Source organism: Giraffa tippelskirchi, chromosome 10 (assembly GCF_054371585.1).
Source record: "Giraffa tippelskirchi isolate mGirTip1 chromosome 10, T2T-mGirTip1v1.2.pri, whole genome shotgun sequence".
Lineage (NCBI taxonomy): Eukaryota > Metazoa > Chordata > Mammalia > Artiodactyla > Giraffidae > Giraffa > Giraffa tippelskirchi.
This window is the reverse complement of record NC_137284.1, coordinates 6,035,643-6,060,848: the sequence shown is the minus strand read 5'-3', so window position 1 is coordinate 6,060,848 and position 25,206 is coordinate 6,035,643. Positions and strand designations below refer to the sequence as shown.

At 62.9% G+C, this 25,206-nt stretch overlaps 3 protein-coding genes across 25 annotated transcripts in view; 2 read left to right on the top strand and 1 right to left on the bottom strand.

Moving 5' to 3' along the window:
- The first annotated feature begins 26 nt into the window (after window positions 1-26).
- Window positions 27-3,119, top strand: RCE1 (Ras converting CAAX endopeptidase 1). 3 transcript variants are annotated; one of them, XM_081532079.1, is made up of 8 exons: window positions 27-236; window positions 372-474; window positions 571-650; window positions 907-985; window positions 1,474-1,641; window positions 1,770-1,841; window positions 2,100-2,162; window positions 2,462-3,119. In XM_081532079.1, the coding sequence occupies exons 3-8, from the start codon at window positions 591-593 to the stop codon at window positions 2,695-2,697; spliced, it is 678 nt and encodes a 225-aa protein (XP_081388205.1). In that variant the 5' UTR covers window positions 27-236; window positions 372-474; window positions 571-590; the 3' UTR covers window positions 2,698-3,119. The 3 variants fall into 3 exon arrangements, with proteins under 3 accessions (XP_081388205.1, XP_081388203.1, XP_081388204.1); XM_081532077.1 differs by having other exon boundaries at window positions 567-650; XM_081532078.1 differs by lacking the exon at window positions 2,100-2,162 and having other exon boundaries at window positions 567-650.
- A 1,910-nt stretch (window positions 3,120-5,029) lies between these two features.
- PC (pyruvate carboxylase) overlaps window positions 5,030-25,206 on the bottom strand; it is a 116,478-nt gene continuing 96,301 nt past the window's right edge. For 11 of the 20 annotated variants that reach the window (XM_081532001.1, XM_081532000.1, XM_081531998.1 and 8 more), the window contains 14 exons: window positions 23,898-24,016; window positions 21,488-21,650; window positions 19,484-19,666; window positions 9,663-9,807; window positions 9,213-9,302; window positions 8,904-9,125; window positions 8,292-8,448; window positions 7,539-7,779; window positions 7,165-7,414; window positions 6,754-6,998; window positions 6,492-6,671; window positions 6,162-6,410; window positions 5,748-5,888; window positions 5,030-5,663 (listed from right to left, as the gene is read on the bottom strand). In XM_081532001.1, coding sequence (XP_081388127.1) covers window positions 5,415-5,663; window positions 5,748-5,888; window positions 6,162-6,410; window positions 6,492-6,671; window positions 6,754-6,998; window positions 7,165-7,414; window positions 7,539-7,779; window positions 8,292-8,448; window positions 8,904-9,125; window positions 9,213-9,302; window positions 9,663-9,807; window positions 19,484-19,666; window positions 21,488-21,650; window positions 23,898-24,016 — 2,634 coding nt within the window. In that variant the 3' untranslated portion in view covers window positions 5,030-5,414. Of the gene's footprint in view, window positions 5,664-5,747; window positions 5,889-6,157; window positions 6,411-6,491; window positions 6,672-6,753; window positions 6,999-7,164; window positions 7,415-7,538; window positions 7,780-8,291; window positions 8,449-8,903; window positions 9,126-9,212; window positions 9,303-9,662; window positions 9,808-19,483; window positions 19,667-21,487; window positions 21,651-23,897; window positions 24,017-25,206 lie in introns of all 20 variants that reach the window. The other 9 variants (XR_014066209.1, XR_014066208.1, XR_014066210.1 and 6 more) reach the window with 1 other exon arrangement.
- On the top strand, window positions 13,420-17,560 carry LRFN4 (leucine rich repeat and fibronectin type III domain containing 4). 2 transcript variants are annotated; one of them, XM_081532014.1, is made up of 4 exons: window positions 13,420-13,676; window positions 13,815-14,357; window positions 14,874-16,150; window positions 16,739-17,560. In XM_081532014.1, exons 3-4 carry the CDS (start codon window positions 15,012-15,014, stop codon window positions 17,298-17,300), a joined length of 1,701 nt encoding a protein of 566 aa, XP_081388140.1. In that variant the 5' UTR covers window positions 13,420-13,676; window positions 13,815-14,357; window positions 14,874-15,011; the 3' UTR covers window positions 17,301-17,560. The 2 variants fall into 2 exon arrangements, with proteins under 2 accessions (XP_081388140.1, XP_081388138.1); XM_081532012.1 differs by having other exon boundaries at window positions 13,443-13,676; window positions 14,792-16,150.

Genomic DNA, 25,206 nt, shown 5'->3' with positions numbered 1-25,206 from the left:
CCGGGCGGCAGCGGGATCGCGTCACTGGGGCGCGCCGCGGGTCCGGGCGCGATGGCGGCGCTGGGCGGGGATGGGCTTCGCCTGCTGTCGGTGTCGCGGCCAGAGCGGCAGCCCGAGTCGGCAGCTCTGGGCGGTCCAGGCCCAGGGCTGTGCTGCTGGGTGTCTGTGTTCTCTTGTCTCAGCCTCGCCTGCTCCTACGTGGGCAGCCTCTACGTCTGGAAGAGCGAGCTACCCAGGTGCGGGGGCTGCGCGCGCGGCCGGAACCCGCGCCTCCGCGAGGCGGGGCTGTGGGCGGGACTTGGCGAACAGAGGGCGGGGTCGCGCCCTCAAGGGTGGCCGTGGGCCCCCTGAACTTACTGCCTCCTTCTTAGGGACCATCCTGCAGTCATAAAGCGGCGCTTCACCAGTGTCCTGGTGGTGTCGAGTCTCTCGCCCCTCTGCGTGCTACTCTGGAGGGAACTTACAGGCATCCAGGTGCGAAGGAGGCGGGGCAGAGGGCGGCGGGCGAGCGATCTCGGGACTCTAGGGGAGGGAGCGAGACTGATGCCCCCTTTCCTGTGGCTCAGCCAGGCACATCCCTGCTCACCCTGATGGGATTCAGGCTGGAGGGCATTTTTCCAGCAGCGCTGCTGCCCCTGCTGCTGACCATGGTGAGTACTCCTGCTGTATCTTTCCTGCTCTGCTCTTCGTTGTTAGTGAGACGCTCCTTTTCTTCCTAATCCTGATTCTGCCCAGCTGTTGACTGATAAGAGACAAGAATTATGAGATGGCCCAGGGCCCTCGGGTATGCATAGGTGGGAAATCCTGGCAGAAAACAGGAAGCTTGAAATCTACCGAGGCCATGTCTGGGCAAGGGCAGTGGATTATGAACCTTCCTTTTGATCGCTCCTGTTTTTCTGCCCTCAGATCCTTTTCTTGGGCCCATTGATGCAGCTTTCAATGGATTGCCCCTGTGACCTGGCAGATGGCCTGAAGGTTGTCCTAGGTGAGTCCTCAGGGCCAAGGGAAAAAGTAGGCGGTCCAGGATAATGAGGAGAAGGAATCAGTGTGCTATGGTGGGACCTGAGATGTTCTGTGTCTCAGCAGTGAAATGGGAACACATATCGGGTGGCCTCTAGGAGTTAGTTCCTAACGTCCAGTGAATCCTGTAGGAACCCCTAGCAGTACTTAGGGTGGATAAGAAAGCTTGTCCGTTGCTTCCCTTGACCTTGGTTTCCTAAGAGAGCTGGTCCTGGGCAAATTTTGATGTTTCCAGAATTTACTGTCAGGATACTTTGCCTCAGCTACTATTGCTTTTCCCTTTTAGTCCTCTTGAGATATTCTTTTATACTAGGTCTGATAAAGTTTGACTCTTAACCTGTTCTCCTAAGTATTTATGGCCAGGGGAGGTTGTGGGAGAGGGACCCTTAAGGCCTCTGGGTCACTTTGTTCAACAGCTAGTCTCTCATGGCTTGTCTTGAATCCCCTCCTTAGCCCCTCGCTCCTGGGCCCGCTGCCTCACAGACATGCGTTGGCTGCGAAACCAAGTGATCGCCCCCCTGACAGAGGAGCTGGTGTTCCGGGCCTGCATGCTGCCCATGTTAGCGCCGTGCACAGGCCTGGGCCCTGCTGTGTTCACCTGCCCACTCTTCTTTGGAGTTGGTGAGTTTGTCATGCACGGTCCTGTTGAGATGTTCCTAGCAGGGAACCAAGAATGGGAAATGGGGGCCAGGGGAGGGCCTATCCAGCAGGCTTGGAGGAGTGTGACCTGGTTCTCATCTTCCTCTCAGCCCATTTTCACCACATTTTTGAGCAGCTTCGTTTCCGCCAGAGCAGTGTGGGGAGCATCTTTCTGTCTGCAGGTGAGTCCTAGAGAGCTGGCCTGGGGCAGTCCTGGGTTGGGTGCGTGAGGGTGTCCCTGATAGTCACTCTGGAGGAAGAATTGGGAACTGAGGGCTCTAGTATCGGAGGGGCTGCTGACTACGGGATTGGGGTGTAGAGAATAGCCTAGGTGTTGGGGCAGGCAGCCAGGGGAAGGGGGTGTCTCTGGCAGATGGGTGTGCAGTGCTGGGGCAGGAAGGGCATGCAGGTGTGGTCACTCGAGGCCTCCCCGTCTCCAGCGTTCCAGTTCTCCTACACAGCTGTCTTCGGTGCCTACACTGCTTTCCTCTTCATCCGCACAGGTTGGTCCTCAGTCTCTCACGGGTCCTCTGGGGCTCAAGGGCCCACAGGAGTGGGTGGGAAAATGGGAATCTGTGTTTGTTCTAGGAGCAACAAGTTTCTTCTCCCGCAGTCCTTGAGACAGGCTGAGCCAGGGTCCTCTGCCTGGTGCGGTTTGAGAGGTGGAAGGAAGCAGAGGCCGTGTGTGAGGGTGGATGGGTGGGCACTGATCTCCTGTTTTGGGGGATGAGGGTTTTAGCCCTTGAAGGGCCTGGGGAGGTAGTGGGGCTGCTGCATGAGCTTCTCTGTCTCCCCTCCCCAGGACACCTGATTGGGCCGGTTCTCTGCCACTCCTTCTGCAATTACATGGGCTTTCCTGCCGTGTGTGCAGCCCTGGAGCATCCGCAGAGGCGGCCCCTGCTGGCAGGCTATGCCCTGGGTGTGGGACTCTTCCTGCTTCTGCTCCAGCCACTCACGGACCCTAAGCTCTACGGCAGCCTTCCCCTCTGTGTGCTTTTGGAGCGGGCCGGAGACTCAGAGGCTCCCCTGTGCTCCTGACCCACGCTCCGTACACACTCCTATGAACTCTCATGGGCGTCCCAGCCCCTCCCCACCAAGGGGTCCTTCAGGGGAGGAGCTGACGGGAGGCCCCGAGAACTCAGGAATTTTTGTAGGGGATTGAAGCCAGAGCTAGTTGAATCCCAGGGACCAAAAGAAAGGAGCAGACATCCCAGGATGTGGCCCCTCCTAAAAGGGTCGAGGAGCAGCCGGGAGTGAGGGGACGCGGGGCCGGGCCCCGGAGCCGAGCACTCCTGCCTCACCTGGGACTGCTGCCTCCCTGAGCTGCTCTGTCCCCCCTGCCTCTGAAAAGCTGCTCGGGGGTGGAATTTACAGAAACCCCCCAACTTCCCAGGGTTTTCTCATTGTCTTTTTGCATCAGGACTTTGTATTGGGATATTAAAGAGATTTAACTTGGGTAACATGGCCTTGGACCTTTGGGCATTAGTCTGTTTGGGGTCTTGGGAATATGTCTCCCACCCCCAACCTGTCCTGGCTGCCTTGAACACTAACCTCTAGGCAGTTCTGCGTGTGCCCAGGTCCCTGGAGCACTGGACAGGATGGGGGCCTCTGGCTGCCCTGAGTCTGCAGTGTCCTTCCTGAGCTGGGCCCCAAGTCCTCACCCAAGTGGGACTAGGTGGCAGGTGCAGGCTCAGCTCATCTGGGCCTCTGCTGTCTACCCGGGTCGGAGTAGGGCCCGTGCCCTGCCCCCAGCGATGGAGCCTCCAGCCTCTGAGGGTGGCGAGTCCACTGTGGGCCTTCCACCAGGACCTCCCGGTGCCTGCCAGCCTCACGCCACACAGAGGAAGCAAGTCTAACCTGAAGAGGAGTCAGCCCAGGCACCGGAGAGGGGCGCGCTCCACCTCATTGCTGCCGGGCCGTGCTCCTTGTTTGGACCCTGGAGGAACCTAGAACAAAGGCCCAGAGAGCATGCACAGCCCTGCCAAGCAACAGTGTAACTCAGGGTTCTTTCTAGAACCTGGTGGTATTTTATTTGCTCTTCCTCTTGTTTTTGCAGTGATCCTTATGTTCTCATTCCCTTGCCCCTTGGATACCTCTCCCCGCCACACACACTTTCTAAAAACATTCGCCAAAGAGTATAATTATCCCATTAGGTCCCATTCTAGACTTGAGGTGGTCGTGAGTCCCCTTCCCTGAGGCTGGTGGTTGAAGAAAAGGATTCGGACGTGCGCCACTCCCCAGGTTGGCTGTGACTAAACTATCCTGGCTCTGAACGGGCCTTGTGACAGGCATGTACTGACCTCGCTGGTGAATTTTTCTCTCCCCAAGCCTATGTAACCACTGTCGAGGAAGCCAAGGAGTTGCACACAGGAGGGTTTCAGAGGACATATTTGGGATCTGAGAGTCCAGAAGAGGCAGTCCAGGCCCACCCCAGAGCCTTGGTGTGGCCCTGAGCACTAGGCCGGCAGGTGCCTGGCCCCAAGGTCTGGCTGGGGCTGTCCCTCCGCGTCCTTACCCACTTGCTCAGAAACCACCCGGGGCCCACCCACACCCCCCTTCCCCACCACCCTGACCTCCCTGCAGGGGGCACATCACAGTGACGTAGGCAGGGCTGCTGTCCCCACAGGTGAGGGCACTGCGGGATGGGCTTGGGTTCTGAGGCCCAGTTGTGGGGGGGTGGGGACAGGGTTAGACCCTGGGGCTCAATCCAGTGCTCCTGACCTCCCACCCGAGCTTCCCACACCTGAGGGTTTTGTCTGTCTCTAGAAGGTGGTATCTGTTTGCATCTAATTCTCAATCTGGTGGGAGGTTAGTCCTTGCCTAGAAAATAAAGCAGTGTGTAGTTGAGAAGCAAGTCTACCAACAGCCTGGGCATGAACTCTGCCTTTTACCAGCTGTGGGGTCCTGGACAAGTTATTTAACCTGCCTGTGATTCCATTTCTGCATCTATAAAATGGGCAAAGTTTGATTCCTTGAGTGAATAGGTGTTAAGTACATAAAACAACCCCTTCCCCAGCCCAGGGTCTTAGTAACTAGCTAACCCTATTTGGGGTGTGTATACAACAGACATTTAAGGATCCGCCTGCAATACAGGAGACCTAGGTTCACTCTCTGGGTCAGGAAGATCCCCTGGAGAAGGGAATGGCAACCCACTCCAGTATTCTTGCCTGGAGAATCCCATGGACAGAGGAGCCTAGCGGGCTATGGTCTGTGGGGTCTGAGAGTCAGATACGACTAAGTAACTGACACAGTTGCCACTGTCGTCCTCACTGCCTCCCTAGGAGGGGAGGATACAGCCCCCCTGACTTCCGCCCACGTGGTGTCCAGGGGCAGCCCTGCCGCCTGTGCTGAGTGGCACTAGGACCCAGAGTGGAGGGCAGGGGAAAGCCAATTTTATTGAGCAAAGTTCTGAGACCTGGGCCTCAGGTCTCCCCTGCAGGAGGTAGCACCCCTAAAGTCTGCTCCCACGGGCCCTAGGGCCACCTGCACGCCCACCTGCAGTCTCCAGCAAGGAGAGGACCCTTATTTGGCAAGAGATGAATACGTGAGCGACTGTCCACCGCAGGGAAAGGACAGATGGTGGGAGAAGGGAATGGACCACCACAGGCAGTCTCTCCCGCCATGAAGAGCCACGGACAGGAGCTCCAGGGCCAGGCCTTCCTGGCCTCGGGCACTGGCCGGCCTGGGCCTGCCCTGGCAGCGCAGTGTCTTGAAGGCAGGGGCGGGGATGGTCAGGCTGCCAGTCTCGGGCGAGGTCACTCGATCTCCAGGATGAGGTCGTCGCCCTCCAGCGTCATGTCCACAGTCACGTGGACCTTGCGGACAGTGCCTTCCACGGGCGAGGTCACTACAGTCTCCATCTTCATGGCGCTGAGCACACACAGGGGTTGGCCCTTGGTCACCTTGGCCCCTGCCGCCACCTTGATGTCGATCACCTTCCCGGGCATGGGTGCCCCAATCTGGCCCTTGACGTCCTTCAGGGCCTTGGGGTGGAAGTGCATCTCCTGCGGGCAGGGCGGGCAGCACAGCACATGAGGCCCCAGGCCCTGCCCGTCCCCGCCGCCCGGCTGGCCCTGGGGCAGCTGTACCTTCATGGCCTGGGTGTCCTTGACCAGGATGGACCGCAGCTGTCCGTTGAGCTCGAAGAAGACCTGCCTCTGGCCCGCCCGGTTGAGGTCACTTATGGCCAAGGCTTTGATGTGCAGCGTCTTGCCTCGCTCCAGCTCCACCTGCAGAGGCCGGGAGGCTCAGAGCCAGGCGGGGGCAGGGGGCAGGCGGGGAGAGCAGCCCCTGGCCAGTCCTGGGCAGGTCGCCTCCCCCCGCCCCCGGGGGTCTCAGCTCCGCACTTGTAAAGGCCTAGCTCCCGGGTCCTTAAGGGTACTGTGTGAACCCCCAGGTCACGAGGCCGGGGGACAGGCACACCAGAGCCCTGACACCCTAGAAGTGCTGGGGTTCTTAGGGGTGGCCACTGTGCAGCGCAGGTGGGTGCCAGAGCCACTGACCTCAAACTCCTCTGCAATCTTGGGTCCCTGCAGGAAGAGGCGGGTATTGAGGCTGTCCAGGGGGCCAAAGGTGGCAGTGAAGTCCTTGAAGTGGGCAAAGACGTCGGGGTACATGGCCGCTGACAGCACGTCCTCCGGGGTCACCTCCTCCCCGTGCCGTTCCGTCAGCTCCTTCTCCAGCGCCTGCAGGTCCAGGGGTGGGAGGGAGGCACCCGGCCGGCCCTCCACCCTCGGCAGGTCTTTCAGCACCTGGGATGCAGAGCGGAGGGTCAGGCCTGGTTCCTAAACGCCCTTGTGCCTCCCCTCCCCATGGCGCCAGGCCTTCCTGACCTTGGAGCGAAGGGGCTCCGGGAAGCCCCCGTGGGGGATGCCGATGTAGCCCTGCAGGAACTCCACCACCGAGCGGGGGAAGGACAGCTCCTCTGCCTGTGCTTCGGCCTCGGCTCGGGTCAGCCCGTTCTGCACCATGAACTGGGCCAGGTCCCCCACGATCTTGGAGGAGGGTGTCACCTGAGGAGAGGGGGACCCCTGGGTTTAGGGTGCCAGGCACCTTACAGAGGCCCAGAGGCAAGGGTAGGTGCGCCTGGCTCACCTTGATGAGGTCGCCCAGCATCTGGTTGGCCTCCACGTAGGCCTTCTTGACCTCCTTGAACTTGGAACCGAGCCCCATGCTGTGTGCCTGGAAGTGCAGGTTGGTGTACTGGCCCCCTGGGATCTCGTTCTCGTACACGTCGGAGTTGCCAGACTTCATGGTGGCCGTGCAGTCAAAGGCCGCGTACAGTCCCCGGGCCCCCTCCCAGTACTCACTGTAGTCGAACACCCGCTCCAGGGGCACGCCTGCAGGGAGGCCAGAGGCAGGAGGCTTGGAAATGTGCTGAGTCCCAGAGGCCCCTCCCGGGACCCCAGGCCCGGTCAGGCCCCATCGCAGACGTGGGTGACGGAAGGCCCGGCCCGGAGAGGCCATCCCGACCACCGGGACGGGCAGGGCTGCGGCTGTGCCTACCTGTGTCCAGGGGCGTCCCTCGGGTACAGGCCACCAGTGCCCCCATGCTGGGCTGTGACGTCATTCCAGACATGGAGTCAGCGGCCACGTCCACCACGTCAGCCCCTGCGTGGGCACAGGCCAGCATGGCTGCCACGCCCGCCCCTGACGTGTCGTGGGTGTGGATGTGCAGCGGGAGGTCAGGGAAGCGGTCCCGGAGGGAGCTGACCAGCATGGTGCAGGCCACGGGCTTCAGCAGCCCAGCCATGTCCTGAGGGAAGCGGGGAGGAGAGATGGTGAGGGGTAGGCACACGGTGTGCCCGGTGGGCATGAGGAGTGTCACGGCGGGGAGGCGGGGCGGGGGGCAGACTCCCGGGGGTGGGCTGGGCGGGCACCTTGATGCACAGGATGTGGGTGCCGGCTCGCACCAGCTCCTCGGCCAAGCCCATGTAGTACTGCAGCGAGTACTTGGTGCGGCTGGGGTCGGACACGTCACCCGTGTAGGAGATGGCAGCCTCCACCACACCACCGGCACTGCCCGCCGCCTCCATGCCCAGCAGCAGGTTGGGAAGGTAGTTGAGGGAGTCAAAGACCCGGAAGATGTCCATGCCATTCTCCTTGGCGACCTCGCAGAACCTGAGTGGTAGGAGCGCTCAGGGTTAGCTCCAGCCCACCCCCTCAGCACATCCTTTGCTGGCTCCTGGCCCTCTTGCAGCCCCTGGGGAGTGAGATCTGAGGGCCGGGTCTAGCGGGGGCACCATGGCGCATCCATGGCGTGGATAAGGCCTCTCTGGGGCAGCCTGGGCCTGGCGGGGTCGCCCCAGCAGCATCCGGCAAGGAGCAGAGCCACCGCATGCCAGTCACGTGCAGTGCGGCTCCGTCTGCCTGAGTCCGAAGGACTGCTGGGGACCGTTTGCTTTGCCAAGGCGTGGCAGGCTGAGGAGACAGAGGCCTGGGTTCCAGCTGCAGCTCTGCACACGTGGGCTGGGGCTCATCTGCCCTCCTGGGGCCTCCCCTGGAAGCCCTCCCAGTTCTCCCATTTGCCGCCCTGGCTGGGTGCAGCTACTGAGAGGCTTGGTTTCCAGCCTGCTGTGGGGAGCACAGGCCTTACCCTGGGGCCCGGCACCGCGCACCCCGCCCAGGCTCACTTGAAGACCACATTGTCAGGGTAGTTGGTGTAGCCCACGGCGTTGGCCCCCCGCAGCAGCATCTGGAACGGGATATTGGGGACAAGCTCCCGGAGCTCCTGCAGCCGCCGCCAGGGGCACTCGTACAGGAAGCGCATGGCGACATCAAAGGTGGCTCCTGCAAGGGGACCAAGAGGCCCAGGTCAGCCCCTCACCTCCCAGGGACTCCGCCACACCTCGCAGCCTGTGCCTCCAGTCCTAACAGCAGGCCCTGCTCATCAGGGTCCCTCGCGTCCCGGCCCCGACCCCTGCAGACTATTTCCTTTGCTGGCCTCTCAGGACCGCTTGGGCTCATGGTGTCCTCTCTGCGCCCCCCTTACAGCCCTCACCCCCTTCTCGGTGCCACAGCACACTAACAGGCTGGCATCTCCTCTCTCACCCTGAGCTGCCAGGGTCTCAGCTCTGCGACCTCAGGTCCGGCCAGAACGGACACTGGTCACTATTTGCTAAACCAGCAAATGCCGTGCCTTGTTCAGTCCTCACTGGTTCCTTCCGGGTTCCCAACTCCAGCTTGTCCCAGAGAGTGACCCGCCTGCCCTGTGGGGTCCACACCCCCTCCCTCTTCCAGCCTACCTCCCCAGTTCTCTATGCTGAAGAGTTTGTTGAAGCTGTGGGCAACGTAGGGGGAGATCTTTTTGAGATCGTGGGTCCGCACGCGCGTGGCCAGCAGTGACTGGTGGGCGTCCCTGAAGGTCGTGTCCATCAGCAGCAGCCCCTCGTGGTTCCGCACTGCTCGAGCAAAGCCCTCGGGCCCCTCCCGCAGCAGGATGTCTCTGAAACCCGTGGGGGGTGGGCCTAGGGCAGAGCGGGGCATTAGCACCCACCCTGCAGGTGGCAGCCTCCGTGTCACTGCTGTGAGGTAGCAGAAGGAATCTCACCTACCTATGGGCACCACGGGGACGATGGGGTCCGTGGAGCTGGGACTGGCCTTGACGGGGATCGGTGTGGTTGGGCCATTCACCATGACGTGTCCTGGGGAGAGAGTGGGCAAGGGTCAGGGCAGGCTGGGCCAAGCCTGAGTCGAGGGCAGAAGTGAGAGTAGCTGGGTCTAGGGGTGGGGGCGCTCCTCCAGGAGCCCTGGTCTTCCAGCTGGCCCCTGTCCTCTCCAGAGCCAGGGCCTCCTGGGTCCAGGAGTGGGGACCTCGTGACGGCCACACGGATGGAGAAGCAGCCTGAGATCAGGAGCGGGGTGGGGCGGGGTGGGGCGGGGGGGTGAAGCAAAGGAGGAGGTGCGTGGCCGGGCTGAGGACGGGGCAGGGCAGCCAGGCGGCTCTCTGGGTAGGGGCAGAAGCAAGGCATCTGGTGGGGAGAGAAGGGAGACTCGGGCCGGACCGAGGTAGTGCAGCAGCTTCTGGGCCCGGTTCTGTGCGGGCCGCAGCTGGAACAGCTCCGGGTTCTCGTCGATGAACTGCGTGTCCACGGTGCCTGCCAGGAACTGCTGGTTGTTGAGCACGTTCTGCAGGAAGGGGATGTTGGTCTGCAGGACAGAGGCGGGTGGAAGGGTGTCACCGTGCAGCACGGCCGGGGGCAGGAGGGGCTGGACGTGCCACCCTGGGGAGCAGGGCTCCCCAGGCTGAGACACAAGCCTCCCCGGGAAGTGGCGCTCCTGCACCGCCTCACCACCCTCACCCCCGTCCTGGCAGAGCCCCCGAGGCCGGCAGGGGCCTGAGCCCACCCCCCCTACCTTGCTCGCCCTGGAGCCTGTGCCCTGAGTCCCACCTCCCCACTCCCCACTCCTCAGGGATCCGTGCCTCTCACAGGCTGGAAGACGGATTCGGCCTTTCCTGCAGCCACGCTTCTTCAAAAGGGCCCCTAGCTCCAGGGACCCCACCACCGCACGCAGCACACAGCCACGCTCTATAGTCTGAGGTCCCTCCTCCCAGTTAAATCCACCCTCCTCCTGCCAACAACTCCCGCCTGGATGTCCTCTCCCTGGGCTTCCAAGACCTCTCGCTCCCCTCCGTCTCCTCCGTTCCCCCCAGGGCTCCTCCCACCCCTGCAGGAAGGGGGCTGTCATCCGGCCCCTCCTCCTCACCCAGCACTCTCCCGGGGTGGCCCGTCCTGGCCGCCAGCTCCAGACCCCACGTGGAAGTGCCTCCTGGGCACCTTCGTGGGCTCCTCACACAAGCTCATCGAGTCCCAAGTCAGCCTCTCTCCCCCAGGCCTCCCCTACCTCTGCTGCATGCCTCACCACCCACTCCTGTGCCACTGGGCACACCAGACGACTCTACCACAGCCACCTCTGGACTCCGCGTCCCCTTGTCCTCAGGCCGTGCCTTCTGCCGGGCTTCCCCGCCACGGCCACCTCCGGTCACTCCAGACTTGCCCTGTGCGCTCACACCGCCACACCTGCTGGCTGAGCTCTTCCTGGAGCCTGAACTCAAACACCTTCCCCGTCCTCATCTCCCGCCCTCAGGGCGGAGCCGGATGCTCCCTTTGCAGGACTCCATGGGACCCCTCGTCATCTGGTCTGGAATCCTCTCAGGCCCAGCAGCGCTTTAGAGGCAGGGGTGCCGTCTGAGGGACCGGTGCCCACGTGCTCTGTGCGCAAGGGCCCCCTGTTCTGCTCATTAAACAGCTGGATGACACCATGAAGCTGGGGCAGGGCTGAGTCCAACCTAGAGACAAAGTGGCGGGGGGGGGGGGCCTGGGAGCCCGTGCTGCGGGAGCTGCCCCAGGACGCGACTGCAAGGTCTAGTGGATGCGATTCCAGGGTGCATGCGCCTGTGGCCATGTGGCTATGGCCTGGCTGTCACTTCAGAGAAGGCAGCTTTGTGGGTCACCCATGTGGGATCCTTTGGCACCTTCGATAGGAAGCCCAGGCCCGGCAGGCCCCTGGGCCCTGAGGCTGCTCTGAGAGATTCCATAGAGTCCCTCAGGGCTCCTGTCACTCCCCTACCAGCACCCACGGTGGCCTCTGCAGAGGGGGCCCTCAACACTGCCTCATGCCTGCCTGGCGTGACCAGCCTGCCTGTCTGTCCCTGAGACTAGCCCATGCTCCTCCTAAAATGGGGACATGTCAGTTGGGCCAAGGCATGGAAAAGCCTTTGACTGTGTGGATCACAATAAACTGTGGAAAATTCTGAAAGAGATGGGAATACCAGACCACCTAACCTGCCTCTTGAGAAACCTGTATGCAGGTCAAGAAGCAACAGTTGGAACTGGACATAGAACAACAGAGTGGTTCCAAATAGGAAAAGGAGTACATCAAGGCTGTATATTGTCACCCTGCTTATTTAGCTTATATGCAGAGTACATCATGAGCAACGCTGGGTTGGAAGAAACACAAGCTGGAATCAAGATTGCCGGGAGAAATATCAATAACCTCCGATATGCAGATGACACCACCCTTATGGCAGAAAGTGAAGAGGAACTAAAGAGCCTCTTGATGAAAGTGAAAGAGGAGAATGAAGAAGTTGGCTTAAAGCTCAACATTCAGAAAACTAAGATCATGGCATCTGGTCCCATCATTTCATGGCAAATAGATGGGGAAACAGTGGAAACAGTGAGAGACTTTATTTTTGGGGGCTCCAAAGTCACTGCAGATGGTGATTGCAACCATGAAATTAAAAGACGCTTACTCCTTGGAAGGAAAGTTATGACCAACCTAGACAGCATATTAAAAAGCAGAGACATTATTTTGTCAACAAAGGTCCGTCTAGTCAAGGGTATGGTTTTTCTAGTAGTCATGTATGGATGTAAGAGTTGGACTATAAAGAAAGCTGAGCGCCAAAGAATTGATGCTTTTCAACTGTGGTGTTGGAGAAGACTCTTGAGAGTCCCTTGGACTGCAAGGAGATCCAATCAATCCATCCTAAAGGAGATCAGTCCTGGATATTCATTGGAAGGACTGATGTTGAAGCTGAAACTCCAATACTTTGGCCACCTCATGCGAAGAGCTGACTCATTGGAAAAGACCCTGATGCTGGGAAAGATTGGGGGCAGGAGGAGAAGGGGACGACAGAGGATGAGATGGTTGCATGGCATCACTGAATCAATGGACATGGGTTTGCGTAAACTCTGGGAGTTGGTGATGACAGGGAGGCCTGGTGTGCTGTGGTTCATGGGGTCGCAAAGAGTCGGACACGACTGAGCGACTGAACTGGAACTGGAAACCATGGAATCTGAGACAAGAAAACCACTTCAACCAGCCAAAGAACCTAGCACATCCTAAGGGTGGCAAGAATGCTAAGAGGCCTCCACGTCCCACCCTGCATTTCTCCTGGGTAGACCCCTCCTCCTCTGTAATTTCTGGAGAATGTCAGTCACGCGTACGTTGATAGTGAATGAAAACATTCTTGGTGGGGAGAAGAACAAGGGAGTATCTGATGCCACTGAGCAAGAGGTGACCTGGGCAAGGATCCAGTGCCTTCATTTTAGAAATTCAACAGCCACAGAGGCCTGAGGAGTGGCAACAAAAAGAATGGCTTCCAACTGCAGGTGGCTGAGGCCCTCACAAGTTACCTCCTTTCTCCTCCTCTCCCCCCTATGAAGCACGAACAATCAACACTCCTTAGCCTGAATAAGAAAACTGTCTCAGTGGTTAAAGAACTTGCCCAAGGTTACCGGGTGTACCAGGCAGAATTAGAAATCAAAGGAAATGGCAACCCAATCCAGTATTCTTGCCCGGGAAGTCCACGGGGTCCCAAGAGCTGCACACGACTTAGCGGCTAAACCATCACCACAGTGTCCCTGAGTGGCCTGAGGGCTAGGAAATACTTGGGGGAGGTAGTAACTTCACTTGTTTCCCTGCTGGGCCCAGACGAAAGACCAGGGTGCGCGATCAGGTTCAGAGCGCTCAGCGCTCCCATCCGAGCCCGGATCTCGGAGGCAAAAAGCCGGGAACTCGACCCCGCCCCGACACACAGCGGGAGCCCTGTCTCAGCCAGGCCGACTCTTCCCGGGCCACTCTTCCAGGGAAATGGCCTGGTAGGAACAGAAGGGGAGAGAGGGGCCACCGGCCAGGCCACGACCCCTGACGCACAGCTTCAAACGGCGTGCCACCGCCGGCCTGCCGGGAAAGCGCGCCGCGCAGACCAATCGGGCCGCAGGCGGAGACCGGTTGGTTCCCGAGCGCGCCCGGCGGGGCGGGGAGCCTGGGACGAGGAGGGAGGGGCCGGCAGCGGGGGCGGGGCGCGGCGCCAGCCCGAGCCCGAGCCCTCTCCGCCCCACCCCGAGGGAGCCCGGCCGGGGGGCATCGCCCCAGCCCTCCCCTCCCCCCGCAGGGCCCGTGCCTGTTGGGGACCCTCCACGTGACTTGGCGATGCAGAACGGTTATGACCTTCACCGTGTGTCTGGGAACGCGAGGGTCCCAGCAACAGTGCGGGTTTGCACCCGGCCCTGCTGGTGGGTGCGGGGACGTGTGGGAGTGTGGGCATGTGTGGGTGTGTTGGGGAGGGTGCCCAGCGACATGTGACAAAGACTCTCATCTCTGGGAGATGGTGAAGGGGTCCGCGAGCTGGCGCTTTGTCTGCCTGTCTGCAGAGTGACGGTTCGCGCAGCGGCAGCAGGCGCCCGTGCGGTGCAGGATGCCGGGGCGCCAGGGTGGCCGGGGGCGCGCGCGCCTGTGCCCGGGTGAGTGCGCTGCGGCAGCGCCGGGGGGCTGCGCGGCGGGTCCGCACCGGCCCGGGCCTCGGGCGTGACCAGGAGCCACCCGTGGGCGCTGCAGTGGCCGCGTGTCCGGGTGACCCTGGGAACCAGCCTGGGCCCGGGTGGATCCCCGCGCGCCCCTCCCCGTCCGCTCTCCACGTGCGTGTCCGCGGTGCGCGTGCTCGTTGGCGCGCACCCGCCTGCCTATCGCCGCCGCTGCTGCCGCCGCCGCCGCCGCCGCCGCGAATCGCTCCGGGAAAAGGTGCCGGGAACCGAGTGAGCCGGGGCTGCGGGCCCGAGCGCCATGGGCCGGAAGGCGCGCACAGCGCGGCTGGTCAGCCCCGGGCCTCACCCCCGCGGGAGAGACGCCTGGAGTCGGCAGGGGCCGGCCGGGCCCACGGGGAGGCCGGCCCGCGCCCCCTGAGCTACGGACACCAGGTGAGGGGGCCGTGGGGGGCACTGTGGGGAGCGGCCAGGGAGGGGCGGGGGGCGCCGGGAGGGCTTGGGGAGGCCCCTTAGCCGGCGGGGGAGGGGATGGCGCCGAAGGGATGCTGGCCAGTCCAGGGGACGCCAGGGGAAGGAAGTTCCGGGACCCTCCCTGCGCTCCTGGCCACCTCCACTTCCTGCTCACGCCTCACCTTGTCCCCAGAGCCTGGGCTCCCCCTCACTGCTTGGGAAATGTGACCTTTATTCGGGGGGCCTGGCTCTGCAGGCCCCAGCCTGCTCTCAGTTTTGGGGGACCCCTTGGGCCTTTGACCCTGACCCCACCCCCAGGCCAGGCTCTGGAAGCTGGCCCCCCTGAGATCGGGCCCGGGGGCACATGGGCAGCGGTGCCAGCCCCACCTGTGCCTGGGCTGTGGCCCTTCCTACAGGGCGCTCGCCATGGCCCCACCGCTCCTGCTGCTGCTGCTGGCCAGTGGAGCGGCCGCCTGCCCACTGCCCTGCATCTGCCAGAACCTGTCCGAGTCGCTCAGCACCCTCTGTGCCCACCGAGGCCTGCTGTTCGTGCCGCCCAACGTGGACCGGCGTACGGTGGAGCTGCGGCTGGCTGACAACTTCATCCAGGCCCTGGGGCCGCCGGACTTCCGCAACATGACCGGGCTGGTGGACCTGACGCTGTCCCGCAACGCCATCACCCGCATTGGGGCCCGCGCCTTTGGGGACCTGGAGAGCCTGCGCTCCCTGCACCTGGACGGCAACAGGCTGGCAGAGCTGGGCGCGGGCAGCCTGCGGGGCCCCGCTAACCTGCAGCACCTCATCCTCAGCGGCAACCAGCTGGGCCGCATCGCTCCCGGCGCCTTCGACGACTTCCTAGGCAGCTTGGAGGACCTGGACCTGTCCTACAACAACCTGCGGCAGGTACCCTGGGCCGGCATCGGCGCCATGCCTGCCCTGCACACCCTCAACCTGGACCACAACCTCATCGACACGCTGCCCCCGGGTGCCTTCGCCCAGCTCAGCCAGCTCTCCCGCCTCGACCTCACCTCCAACCGCCTGGCCACACTGGCACCCGATCCACTCTTCTCTCGGGGCCGCCACGCCGAGGCCTCACCCGCACCCCTGGTGCTGAGCTTCAGCGGGAACCCCCTGCACTGCAACTGCGAGCTGCTCTGGCTGCGGCGGCTGGCCCGGCCAGACGACCTGGAGACCTGCGCCTCCCCACCCGGCCTGGCAGGCCGCTACTTCTGGACGGTGCCTGAGGGCGAGTTCTCCTGTGAGCCGCCCCTCATCGCCCGCCACACGCAGCGCCTCTGGGTGCTGGAAGGCCAGCGGGCCACACTGCGGTGCCGGGCCCTCGGCGACCCCGTGCCCACCATGCATTGGGTCGGCCCCGATGACCGGCTAGTGGGCAACTCCTCCCGGGCCCGGGCTTTTCCCAACGGGACCCTGGAGATTGGGGTGACGGGCTCCGGGGACGCGGGGGCCTACACCTGCATTGCCACCAACCCGGCTGGCGAGGCCACGGCCCGCGTGGAGCTGCGGGTGCTGGCTCTGCCCCACGGGGGGAACGGCAGCACCGAGGGGGGCCGCCCGGGGCCCTCGGACATCGCGGCCTCAGCCCGCACGGCCGCGGAGGGCGAGGGGACGCCCGAGTCGGAGCCGGCCGTGCAGGTGACGGAGGTGACCGCCACCTCGGGGCTGGTGAGCTGGGGGCCGGGGCGGCCAGCAGACCCAGTGTGGATGTTCCAGCTCCAGTACAACAGCAGCGAGGATGAGACCCTCATCTACCGGTGAGGGGGCGCTCTGCAGTCCGGGGCCCCCAGCTCGGGAGCCACCCTCCTCTGAGCCGGCTCCGCCCCTCGGGTGAGGGCTGGCCACCTCTCCCGCCCCTTCTCTCTCCTCAGGGCTTCCACGCACCCCTCCTCAGCTTCCGAGCTGCCTGGGGGTAGTGGAGGCTGCGGGGGGAGGGGGGCAGACTGTGCCCCGCGAGGTCTCAGGCAAGGCCGGGCGGGTGGGGCCCAGGGTGCTGGCGTCTGGGTTTCAGCTCACGGGCTTAGCCACACGGGGCACGTTGGTGTGTGATCGGCCGGCCCTGGGCGGGCCTGGGTGTCGACCTGCACATCTGTCTGCTCCGGCACCACCTCCAGGGCCACACGTGCCTGCCTGTTTCCTCTGCCTTCTGAAGTGAACACTCAGGCTCCTGTGGGCCTGGGGAAGGGGCTCTTCAGAGCTGGGATCTGGGGGCACGTGGTGAGGGGGGCGGCGGGTGGGCTGTGAAGGCAGCTTCAAGGCCTTGTGGCCCTGGGCAGGGGGAGGGGGTGGTGGAGATGGGGGTCGGACCCCGGGCCTGTGCTCTGATCCCCTGCCCTTGCCTGCAGGATCGTCCCGGCCTCCAGCCATCACTTCCTGCTGAAGCACCTGGTCCCGGGTGCCGACTACGACCTCTGCCTGCTGGCACTGTCACCTGCCGCTGGGCCCTCCGACCTCACTGCCACTCGGCTGCTGGGCTGTGCCCACTTCTCCACGCTGCCAGCCACGCCCCTGTGCCACGCTCTGCAGGCCCACGTGCTGGGCGGGACGCTGACTGTGGCCGTGGGGGGGGTGCTGGTGGCTGCCTTACTGGTCTTCACTGTGGCCTTGCTGGTTCGGGGCCGGGGGGCCGGGAACGGCCGTCTCCCCCTCAAGCTCAGCCACGTGCAGTCGCAGACCAACGGAGGCCCCAGCCCCACGCCCAAGACGCACCCCCCACGGAGCCCCCCGCCTCGCCCCCAGCGCAGCTGCTCCCTGGACCTGGGGGACACTGGCGGGTGCTACGGTTACGCCAGGCGCCTCGGAGGAGCCTGGGCCCGACGGAGCCACTCTGTGCATGGGGGGCTGCTGGGGGCCGGGTGCCGGGGGGCGGGGGGCAGCGCCGAGCGGCTGGAGGAGAGCGTGGTCTGAAGGCCGGGAGCCAGCCCGGGGGGTGGAGGGTGCAGGTGGGCGGCCTCCTGGCCTGGTGGGTCAGCGTGGCCGGAGAGCCCCTCCCGGTCCTCCCCTCGGTGCCTCAGGCAGGACAGGGGGCCCTTGCCCTGGTTCTGGCCTCCAGTCGGGCAAAACGGGACAGGTCCCTGTAACAGGTGCTCACAGCCTCCGAGCGGGGGCTGCAGCCACCAAGTGGAAGTCTTGTTTTTCTTTATAATAAAATTATTGGGGTCACCTCAGTGCTAGTCTCCGGTCTTGTCCTGCCAGGCTCCCTGAGGAGCCAGTAGAAGCACAAACAAGTGGGGTCAGGTGGGGCTCCCAGCCCCGTGGAGGTGGCCCCAGCACCCTGGCTGCCCGCGGGCCCTGGGGTGCCCTGGAGAGCAGGCGCTTCTGTGCTCTGTGCCCGTGTCTATATGCTGAGGACGCCCCGCGCTCACCTGGCGCAGGCCTTAGAGCGTGCAGGGCAGCAGGGGAGCCGGTGGGGGACAGCACGGCTCTTCCGGGCAGAGGGACCTGGGCTGGTAACTCAGAAGGTCCCCGCTGGCTCCTACTGGTGACAGCCTCTTTCACCATTGGCCAGGGTGCCTTCTAGATTTGTAAAACGTCAAACCAAAGGGACTGGAATTGCACCACCCTGCTCTCGGTCTGGGACCCCCAGAGGGTTCCTGTCGGGGGTGCAGGCCCCGAGTGGGGTCTTGGCTCTCAGCTGCTCCCGACGCCCCTCAAGGCTTTGCTCTTGCCGGACACCCCAGGGGCAAACACCAGGGGGCACCACGCCCCCCTGGCCACGGCTCTGGTCCCCACCTCGAGGAGCCAGGCTCTGGGCCGCGTGCCCTGCCCTGTCCTACCCGCTCCGGGCCCACGTCCCTGCCAGCCCGTGCCTCAGACGGCCTTCTCCAGCCTTCAAACAACCACTGCTCCCAAGTGTCGGCTGGGAGGAAGCTGCATACACACCCCAGGCACGCGTGGTTCTCCGCTGGTGCCAGGTGCACCCAGGTGCTTTGAGAACATGCATGTGCCCGGGGCCCCGCCTTGGAGGGGGGCATGGCACCCCCCGCCCACGGGGCTGTACCTGTGCTGAGGGGTGATGCGCCTTTCTGCCTAAGGCCTGCTGTGCTACTGATGGCAGCCTGGTGAGAGCTGGTGCAGTAACATGCGTGTGTATACGTGTGCAGGCCGAGCTCACACATGTGTGCATGGCGTTGACACACACATGTGCCTGCCCAGCCCCGGAACACATACCTGGATGTGGCCCAAGAGAGATCCTGGTTTAAGTAAAGTGAAACAAGGGCTTCAGCTGAGAGGAGCAGGAGAGCATGAGCCGTGCCAGGGCGGCACGGGGCGGTGCCCGTTCTGGGCGCACACTGGGGGAGACTGGGGCCCCAGCTTGCTGCTGGCCTCCCACCTTCCTCAGCCCCCATGGCCCTGGCTCCCTCCTTCACCTTCTGGCACGAAGGCAGTGGGAGCCTGGGAGCCCCCCAGCCTGTTGCACAGGTGGAGAGTCCTATGGCCCAGGGTCACCAGCAGGACAAGAGCAACAGGGACAGGCAGGCGAGGGGTAGGGTGGCCGGGCCCCCTGCACACCAGTCACCCGGCCCGGAGCAGCCCCGGACATGGCCTGCCACCATAGGAGCAAGGCCACCATGCCACGTCCCTGCCATGTGTGCAGGAAACGGCCCCTGACCGGAAGCCCCGAGGCTCTTCATGGAAGCGCAGATGCCCCCAGCACCAGGGGACAGCCCTGCCCTCTGAGGTGGGCTGAGAGTGGCCACTGGCCGCAGGCTCCTCCCTCCCACCTGCTTTTTGAAAAGGTGATGGGGATAAAGCAGGGCTGAGCAAGGATAGCGCTGCCCACGTGGCCCCAGACCAGCGCCCAGCTGGGACCCAGCAGGGCAGGAGCTGCTGAGGATGCGGGGGCTGTGGGGTGCCGTGCGCGGTGTGGGGACTCGGGGGGGCAGCTCCCCACCATGGGCTGGGCAGTGTGGCCCCCTGCCCCCGGCCCTGCAGCAGGTCTAAAGTGGCATCTGCCCAGGGCAGGCCCATGGCTACGCAGTGGCACTGGCCTCGGACACAAGACAGCCTGTGGCAGTGACTCCAGCTATGGACGCAGGTGACAGGGATGACCCAGAGGCCAGGGGCATCTCGGGCCTGCAGCCTCTCACCTTCACGCCTCGGACTCGGAACTCGGCCAGGGCTCTGCTCATCTTGGTGGCGGCCGTGGGGTGGTCCTTGCCGTGGGCGATGACCTTGACCAGCAGGGAGTCATAGTGGGGGGAGATGACGGCGCCTTGGAAGGCAGAGGCGTTGTCCAGGCGGATGCCCATGCCCTCCCCGCTCCGGAACACCTGCAGGCAGAGGCGGCCCAGTCAGGCCCAGGTCTGAAGCTAGAGTCGAGACGCGGCACCCCCATGGCCCCAGGCTGGACCAGCATGGGCCGGCAGGGCGCCAAGAGTCACGCACAGGTGACCCCCAACTCTGGCTTGAGAAGTTCTGCTTCATTTCTGCCAGCAAACCGAGGGGCACCCCACCGGCTCTAAGGGCCACAGTCACAGTTTCCTCCTCCCTGAGAGGGGCTGGCAGGAGAAGGGGGCAGGACGAGGGGTGGGGAGGACGGGCCCCGCCAGCCCCAGCCTCGGGGCCCCGCTCTCAGGGCTGACGCGGAGCCGGCGGGGCATGGAGGGGCCAGACCAAACAGAGGCCCTGCTCGAGCGGGGCTCCCAGCCTGCGGGGCGAGGGGACAGACGAAGGAGGAAATTCAGAGTGGCAGGGCGCTGCAGGACGGGGCCAGGCGGGGGCGCAGGCCGAGGGGACTGTAACATCCACAGTGACGGGCAAGGCCTCGGCGTCCCCACCTTCCCTTCCTGCCGAGTGGGAGAGCAGTGAGCTGATGAGAAACAGTGGGACCAGACGCAAGGAGACGCGTGTGAGCCCACAGCCCGGAAAGGGAAGCAAGGGGTGAGAGTCAGAGAGGCGGCTCGGGGGGACAGTCGGGGGCTCCCGGCGGCAGAGGCTCGGGGCAGGGGAAGGGGCTTTGGGTGTAAATGTCCGGGGTGGGGGCCTTGTGAGCAGCACCGGCCAGGGAGACGGGGAGCAGGAGGGACGAGCCGGGGGCCTGGGGACACACTGCACCACGTTTCCGCGTCTGAGGGACACAGCCTGTGTTCGATAAAAAGGAACTTAATAAAATATTTAAGCGTGAACACTCAGCTGTGAGCAGGAACCATCAGCTAAAAATATTCTGTGGTAAACCAGGCTCGGAGGAGCCAGGCCTCGGAGGTGGAGCTGGAGCAGGGCTGCCCCTGCCCGCCGAGGGCAGACTCGATGGGGGTGCCCACTGGACAGCGCTCCGGCCTGGGAGCTGGCCCCCACCTGTGGACCTGGATCCTTCCAGAAACAGTCCTGGCGGCAGCTCTGCCTCAAGCCGAGCAGCTGATGCGACTCTCAGAATCCAGATCGCTCCCCGCCCCGCCCCGCCCAGCCACCCCAGTCTCTCCTCTTGGGCTCAGTGACTGAGAATCACCCTCCCATCCTCCCGCGGGTCCGCTTCCCCAGAGGCCTGGGCCAGAGGGGGCGGCGGGAGAGCCGCAGAGCGCTGACTTGGGACCGGAGGTATTCTTAGCTGGGGCCTGAGGGCTCCTGCCTGCAGCCGGCCCAGAGGCTTGGGGGGAAGGGGGTAGGGGAGCCCGCCCAGGCCCCCTCTCAGCCCCTGCCCCCCCCGCCCCCCACCATCTCCGGGTCCCTTGGCCCAGCCCATCCCCTCCACTGAGACCTCCGGGCCCTCCTCCTTTGCTGTGCCTGGCTCATCCCTCAGACTGAAGGCAGGACCGAAGCCAGGGGGACCGCTCAGTGGGCAGCGAAGCTTTGGGTCCTTGTGAGATGAGTCAAGGACCTGGGCTCTGTTCCCGGGGATCCCGCACTTGGCTCCACCCAGCTGATCACCCTGTTCCCCCCGGTGGCCTTTCTGGCCTCCACGGCAGTCTCTCCCAGGAATGCTCTCCTCTTTAGTCCTGGACAGTGCCTGGCTCCCGCGTACTCTAAGCCAGCTTCCGGTCAGCTCGAGTGAGGCGCCCCCTTCACTGCTGGCCCCACAGGCTCCCTCGTGCCCCCTGGAGAAGCGTCTTCACGCAGACCAAGATGGGCAGTGGGGTCCGGCGGAGGCAGCCTACCTCGATGCGGCCCGTGTCGGGCTGGAAGCTGCGCGCGGGGTCCTCGGTGGTGACTCGGCACTGGATGGCACAGCCGTTGATGCGGATGTTCTCCTGCCGGAGGCCCAGGTCAGGCAGGCTCCGGCCCTCGGCCACGTGGATCTGGGCGTGGACCAGGTCCACACTGCAGGTCGGGGGAGGGACGGGGGGGAGGACAGTGAGGCAGGGGATGGCTGCGGCCAGCCCTGGCCCCCAGCCCTGCCTGCTGACCCTCACCAGCCTCCTCCTGACCACACCCAGGCTGGGAGCTCTGCAGGGTCCGCGTGAGGAGGACACGGCGGCTGGAGGAGCAGCTGAGATGTTAGCATCACCCTGGTCTTGCCCCCCCAGCTCCTCCCCCAGCTCTGCCCTGCGCCCTCCCTGTCCCCCTGCCTCCCCCATCCCTCCCAGGGTCAGACTCTCACTCTCAGAGCAGTACATGCTGCTCAGTGTGTGGTGGGTGGGGTGGGGGTCGGTTTGCCAGAGAACAGGGCTGTAGTGAATGGGGCCACAGCTATCGGAGGGTCCACACTGGTGGGCGCTATTGTGGTCAGGTGCCACCCTCCTAGGACCTGCGTTGCAGCTAGGCTTGTCCCCAAGACCCCCCACCCTGCCCCAGAGAAGATCTTAGAGTACAATCTCCACACGTGCCTGGTTTTCTAAGCACACCCTCCCTGACTGCCATGCTCCTAAGGACAGCAACAAATTCAAGTGGAACAGCTGTTAAAAAACTCCAGGTTTTAAATTTGTTGTCACTGAGGCTTGTGGTAAGGACAGCCTGGAAACAACGTTGGCAGACCTTCCTCAGTGTTATGTATTTCGGTAGCGATGATGAGCACCGTGCATCGCCACACATCTACGCCATGGACTGTGGCTGTGCCCTTCCCAAGCTTTACCTCCACAGTAATGCTCTGAGAGCCGCCACCATTCCCATCAGAGGACGAGCCTGAGGGTCAGAGAGGCTGCAGCCCAACCAAGCTCTATGCGGCTCATGACCTGGGAGGAACCTGCGCCCGTCTGACACGGAAGAACTTCTGCTCGGGAGCAAGCAAAGAGCTCCACCCTTAGCAGAACCGGCTCAGGGCAGGCTCAAGATTGACGACAATTTTCCAGCATCGTGAAGGGGAAAGTCTCACGGGGCCAGAGGGTAAGGCTGGAGCACATGGTCAACTCAGCCTTTACCTGGAGACAGGGAGGACTCTGGGGGCTCTCACACCTGCCAGGTGAAGGCAGGTGCCCCAGCAGTTTCCTCAGTCTCAGGTGGGGTCAGAGGTCGAAGAAGGAACTGTCAGGAAAGTTCCATAGTGAGATGGATTGGCCCAAAGGCAAGGCATAACACTTTGATGGCTCAACGTATGCATTTTGAAACGAAGAGAGGCCGTATTAATTGTTTATAAAATGGGCAGGTTTTTTGGGAAATGTCTATATGCAATGCTTGTGGGAGAACCAATTGGTACAGGTGATCTAGAAAGCTCTTTAGGTGGTGGTGGTGTTCCGTTGCTAAGTAGTGTCCACTAGCTGGTCACACTCTGTGACCCCATGAACTGCGGCGTGCCAGACTTCCCTATCCTTCAGTCGCTCTTTAGGTGAGATGTTGCTTATTCATTGCTCAGGTAATCCTACACAAGATGTGTGTCCTTGGAACTCTTCAGAGAAGTGGGCAAAGATTTAGGCCCAAAGATGCTAAGCGACACACCCTTAATAGCCACAAAAGTAAAAAACAACCTAATTATTTAAAAATAGAGGACTGTGGAGATACGTTATAAACTACCCAGAAGATGAATGGTGTGCAGCCACATCAAGTATTTAGAATGATGGGAATGCCTTAGACAAATACGACATTTGAAAAGCAGAATAAAAGTCATATACAAAACATCTCAATTGTGTCAAACTACTTGTACAGTTAAGTAAATAAAGATGAAAAGAAAACAAAAGATTTAGTGTGGGCTTAGGAGATACAGCACAGGGCTTGAGAGGACCAGCTGTGCGACCTCGGGCAACTCTCTTAACCTCTCTGAGCCCTGGTTTTGTCATTTGAAAAATGGGATTGGTTGATGCCTTTGGGATGTGCAACAGACAGGGCAGTCCCTGGGGAACCTCCCAGCATCCTGGTTCTGAGGGGCGGGGCCTGAGGCATGTTTATTTGCTCCTTTGTACAAACTCTTACAACGGCATGCAATGCTTTTATAATAATACTTTTCATAAAAAAACTGAGTACACGGACCCCTAACTGTTCCCTGTCAGTGGACAGTGAGCTCCCTAGGAACTCCCCGACGTGGGTTTTACACAAGATGTGGGAGCCGCCCTTCCCGTCACCACCCCCCGCCGTCTGATGTGGGAGCCGCCCTTCCCGTCACCACGCCCCGCCCCGCTGCGCCGACCCCGCGCTCACTCGGTGATCTCCTCGGTGACCGTGTGCTCCACCTGCAGGCGCGAGTTGACCTCAATGAAGTAGTGCCTGCCGTGCTTGTCCACCAGGAACTCCACAGTGCCCGCGTTCTCGTAGCCCACCTGTGGGGCGGCCTCGTTAAGCAGGCGTCTTCGGGGAGCGCCCGGCTCCCGCAGCTGGGCCCCGGCCTGGGCGTCTCCCCAGGCCCTCCCGGGAGCCTCTGAAGGCCGAGCCCAGCTTGTCCAGGTGAGACCTGAGCAGAGCGCCCATCCGCCCACAGGCCGCCCTCGCCCCCAGCGCCTCCTCAGCTTTGGGACATGGGCCCCACCCGTGTGTACCCCGGCCTCTCCCGGATCCTCCTGACGCTTAGAGGGTCTTCAGAAAGCTCCCCTCTGCTTTACTCCGCCATCGCCTCTGGTTACTATCCAAAGAGACGCCATCTGAGAGGGACCTCATCGACAGATGAGGCTGTAACTCAAAATGCACGCCTCACTCTAGCTTCACTTCCGGTCCCATCAAAACCACACCCTAGACTTCAGTCCTCAAATCTGTTCTGGAACGAGACACTTCATAAGCCAATAAATAAGACCAAACTCAAGGCAAGAAAACTCCTATGAAGGAAGCAAAACCTCAACTATAATCAGACCCTAATCAACACCTCACGTTAGCCATGGCTGGAGCCTCACTGACTTTTTGTTTGGGGAAGGTCACGGCAGCGTCTGTGGTCCGTGGCCTGGGCTGCCTCGGAGCCTGAGGGGGCTCAGCCCTGGAGGAGAGAGGCCCAGGGGCCCGCCGGGCAGAGGGGGACTGCAGACCTGAAAATACGCCCCCTCGGGGCTCTGGGAGGGCAAGGCAGAGGCCGGGGCAGGGTGACTGGCCTCTGAGTGGGGCTGGGGTCAGGGGCACCAGAAGAAGAGAGAGCGGAGCCCCTGCTCCAGCCGGGCTGGCCCGCGGGCGCTCACTCCGCACCCCCCAGAGTGCAGACAGGAGGCGGCGGCCCTGGGCCGTGAACGGGGTGCAGGCGAAGGGATGCCAGGGACGGTTAGGTACGAGTGAGGAAGAAACGCCTGAACACTGTTCCTTAATCCTGACGGAAGCCCCTGGGCTGACTCCCTCTGCTCCCAGGGCTCGCTGGTGCCCCCGGAAGCTCGGTCTCGTCACGGCACTTCCAGTCTCCAGGCCTGGCCTCTGGGCCCAGCGCCTCCACGACTGCACAGCGCGGATCCCAGGGGCTCGGCATCGGCCCTTGGCCACCTCCTGCCCTCCCAGAGTCGGTCACCCTGGGCCTCCCTGCCCGGCAGCAGCTGGCCAC

What these genes read in the sequence shown, in the direction of transcription:
- RCE1 (XM_081532077.1), top strand. Translation starts at nt 52, where the DNA reads ATGGCGGCGCTGGGCGGGGATGGGCTTCGCCTGCTGTCGGTGTCGCGG. An exon ending in GAGCATCTTTCTGTCTGCAG is followed by an intron (nt 1,842 to 2,099) that starts GTGAGTCCTAGA and finishes CCCCGTCTCCAG; the next exon opens with CGTTCCAGTTCTCCTACACA. An exon ending in TTTCCTCTTCATCCGCACAG is followed by an intron (nt 2,163 to 2,461) that starts GTTGGTCCTCAG and finishes TCCCCTCCCCAG; the next exon opens with GACACCTGATTGGGCCGGTT.
- LRFN4 (XM_081532012.1), top strand. Translation starts at nt 14,802, where the DNA reads ATGGCCCCACCGCTCCTGCTGCTGCTGCTGGCCAGTGGAGCGGCCGCC. An exon ending in GATGAGACCCTCATCTACCG is followed by an intron (nt 16,151 to 16,738) that starts GTGAGGGGGCGC and finishes CCTTGCCTGCAG; the next exon opens with GATCGTCCCGGCCTCCAGCC.